Below are 3,333 nucleotides of genomic sequence, written 5' to 3' on the forward strand. Positions count from 1 at the left end.
TATATATATATATATATATATATATATGTAATAAAACCCCTTCTTAATCAAAAAAAGACAAAATAAACTTTTTTAGACATAATTAATTACTATATATTTTTTAATTTTTCTCCTGTCTACTTGTTTACAATTATTAATAATGCATTTTATTATTTGACACATTTTAACTTTTATAGTTATTGTTATGAATTAATTATTGAATACGATATGAGGACAGTTGATGTGTGCGTAAATGATGTAAGAGATCGTGTCAAGTGGAAATTTAGGATAAAGTTGGCCGACCAAAGTAGTTAGAATAAAGGCAAGGAAAAAGAAGAAGAAGAGAGTATCTTAAATAATTTAATTTTATCAATTAAATTATTTAATAAAGTATGAAATATTTCCATTTTTGAAAAAAAAAAATGTGGTTTGACCATGTAAAAAGTAATAAAAATAAATTAATTTTCTATTATCGTAATAATGTTATAAAAATATTTTTGCGAACAATCACAAAGAATCTGATAATTTTTTTATATTATTCGATATACAATAATAGTTCAAAAAAAAATGATCTGAAAATGCAATTTTATTTTACAGAAATTCTTAAACAAATTGAATCTGTCGTTGGAGATAAAGCAATTTTACCATGTCGCGTGCAAGATGGGAAAACAAATATAACCGAGTGGCCCGTTTTAATTATTTGGTACAAAAATCAAGACTCACCAATTTACAGGTATGGAAATGTAAATTTTTGTTCTCTTTTTACTTTTTAATTCTTGTGCTTTGTTAAATTTAATAATGAAAATTTTTGCTTTTCAAAAGACAAGGCAGTTTAATATGTTTTGTGATTTTTATTTTCTTTTTTAGAAGTATTTAAGTCGAGTAAATTTCTTTAAAATATGTTAACAAGGGAAGATTCTTTTATTATTTCAATAATTTCTCAAAATTAATTACTATTATTCTGGTATACGAATTTCTCATAACTATTTGTTTTGTTATTATGAATATTATTTAGTACTTTTGAATAAAAACAACAGATACTAATCTTTTAAACTTAATTTACTATATTTTAAAATTTCTGGAATACATATTTATGAATAATAAATGTTTTGAACAAAGTTTTATCTCGTCTTTTTTAGTGAACTACAAAAGGGTTAGGCATAAAGTTTAGAGTTAATATTTAATTATACATTTGAATAGCTTTAATAAAATTACACACACAAAAACATGTTTGAAAATATCATTGCAGTGTGGACCATCGAGAACGGGCAATAGCCAAACACTGGTCGAACAATTCAATAGCAGAACGCATTTACTTTTCGAAATCACAAGGTTTTGCAATGTTAACAATTAATAACGTCCAAGTTACTGACGGCGGAGAGTACCGGTGCCGGGAGGATTTTAAATACGCTCCCACGCGAAACAACTTTATACTCCTCAATATCATCAGTAAGCTTTTGACAGCAAATAAACTGACAAAATTAAAAACCATTCAATGGCCCAACAACAGTAATGGTTTTTTTCTTTTGACAGTTCCGCCAAGTAGATTGGAAATCGTCGCTTCCAATAACCGTGTTATTTGGAATTCCACAGTGCCACCAGTTATTGAAAACGAATCATTGGAAATTACATGCATAGCGTACGACGGTATGTATTATATAACATTAAATTAAAATTTGACCTTATACAATTTCTCAGTAAATAGTTGTTATTTATGCGATTTTTCACGATATTGATGATAAGCAAGAATGTAAAACAACGCAATCAGACAATGCAGGCTCATTTTTTAAAAGTCAGACATATATCATTATAAATCTGTCTTCGTATTCAGTACAAATTAAAAAAATTATTTTATTTTATTAATATAATTTTATGATTCCATATAAAAAATCGTAGTTAAAATTTATTATAAAAATAATCCAAGAATTTTTTTGATCAAGTGATCGTAATGGGTTTTTTTTATAACATACAGAATTTAAATAATGTTAGTAAATTTAGTTTAATTTTTTACTCTTTTTTGTTTTTTTAGTTTTTTAGACGTCGAGAAAAATATGCGATTAACTTTTAAAAGAAAAGAAATTAAAACAAAACAAATAAATAAATCCCAACGCCTACGAAAAAATCTTTATTCGATTATTTATTTTCAAATATTTGGTCGTGTAGAATCTATTAATCGCTATAATTTAGACAATATTTTTCTTTGTTACAAAATTATTTACATAATAACTATCATTCCATTCAAATTAGGCGATTCGCTTTTGGTTTTAAATTAAAAATAATAAAGCTTCAATTAATTGTAATATCTTATTTTAAAAGTAACTTTTTTGACTCAAAACATTAAATGTAATTTATGTCATAAAACACTTGCAAAACAAAAATACAGTTAAATTACAACTAAACTTGTTTCAAACTCTATTAAATGATAGGTATTTGTAAATGATAAAAACATAGACGTTATACCTGGTAACTGCTTACTATTACTGATAATTTATTTGAACTGTACAAGCAAATAAATATGCGACACTTGACATATACTAAGTATAAGTTCAACAAAAAATTACATTACGGAAACAACATACAACATGCTAGGTAACATTAAAACAAAAATGTAGTTTACTATTTACAATCTTAACTTAAAATAAAAACTCCACGATAAAATATGAGAGCGTATCAATATACGTATTCAAATATTCTATTGAATCGTTGTGAATTATATTTATACTGATATTATTTTATAAAATTGTTTAATAACCTGATATTTTAAAAAGGGCTAAGCCCGTTAAATTTATAAATAAATAAATATAATAGAAAAATTCAACTGTGCATTTTGATGAAATTTTATTAGAGTCACTGTTCTTAGTTACTTTAAATTATTTTAAAGTATATATACCAGGAAGAAAATTAACATTTCTTAATTTAAAAATTCATACATTCTTGATAATAATTTAAGCTAATTTACTGAAACATCAACAAAAAATGTTAAGTTTTAAAGGTCAATCCTTTATGTATACAAAACTATGAAAAATAAACAGATTACGATTATCATGAACTTAACAGATAAAAGAACATCTTGAACTCTTTATATAAATAAAACCTAACTTAAAACTTCTGGCACGAACGCCAAATTTGTGTTTATTATCTATAATATACTCATAAAACTTTGCTATGACATATGTCAAGAGAATATAACATTCATGTGAAATATATGATTTTCTAATAAATATCAATTATAATGGCTTAAAAATTCACGTAGTCTTTTTTGTTTTAGCGTTTAATTTTTATACATTTTATTAAATTTTCCAAATAATAAAATTACCGAATATTAAATAATTTAACATTTATTAATATTTAATA

General features: G+C 24.1%; 1 protein-coding gene across 3 annotated transcripts in view; it reads left to right on the forward strand.

Moving 5' to 3' along the window:
• Positions 1–3,333, forward strand: part of LOC126899861 (hemicentin-1-like) — a 151,450-nt gene that overhangs the window by 112,104 nt on the left and 36,013 nt on the right. For all 3 annotated transcript variants that reach the window (XM_050675092.1, XM_050675090.1, XM_050675091.1), the window contains 3 exons: positions 577–712; positions 1,229–1,428; positions 1,513–1,626. In XM_050675092.1, the coding sequence (XP_050531049.1) occupies positions 577–712; positions 1,229–1,428; positions 1,513–1,626 (450 nt within the window). The remainder of the gene's footprint in view (positions 1–576; positions 713–1,228; positions 1,429–1,512; positions 1,627–3,333) is intronic.

Source organism: Daktulosphaira vitifoliae, unplaced genomic scaffold, assembly GCF_025091365.1.
Source record: "Daktulosphaira vitifoliae isolate Bord-2020 unplaced genomic scaffold, ASM2509136v1 Scaffold_2, whole genome shotgun sequence".
In the NCBI taxonomy this organism is placed as follows: Eukaryota; Metazoa; Arthropoda; class Insecta; order Hemiptera; family Phylloxeridae; genus Daktulosphaira; species Daktulosphaira vitifoliae.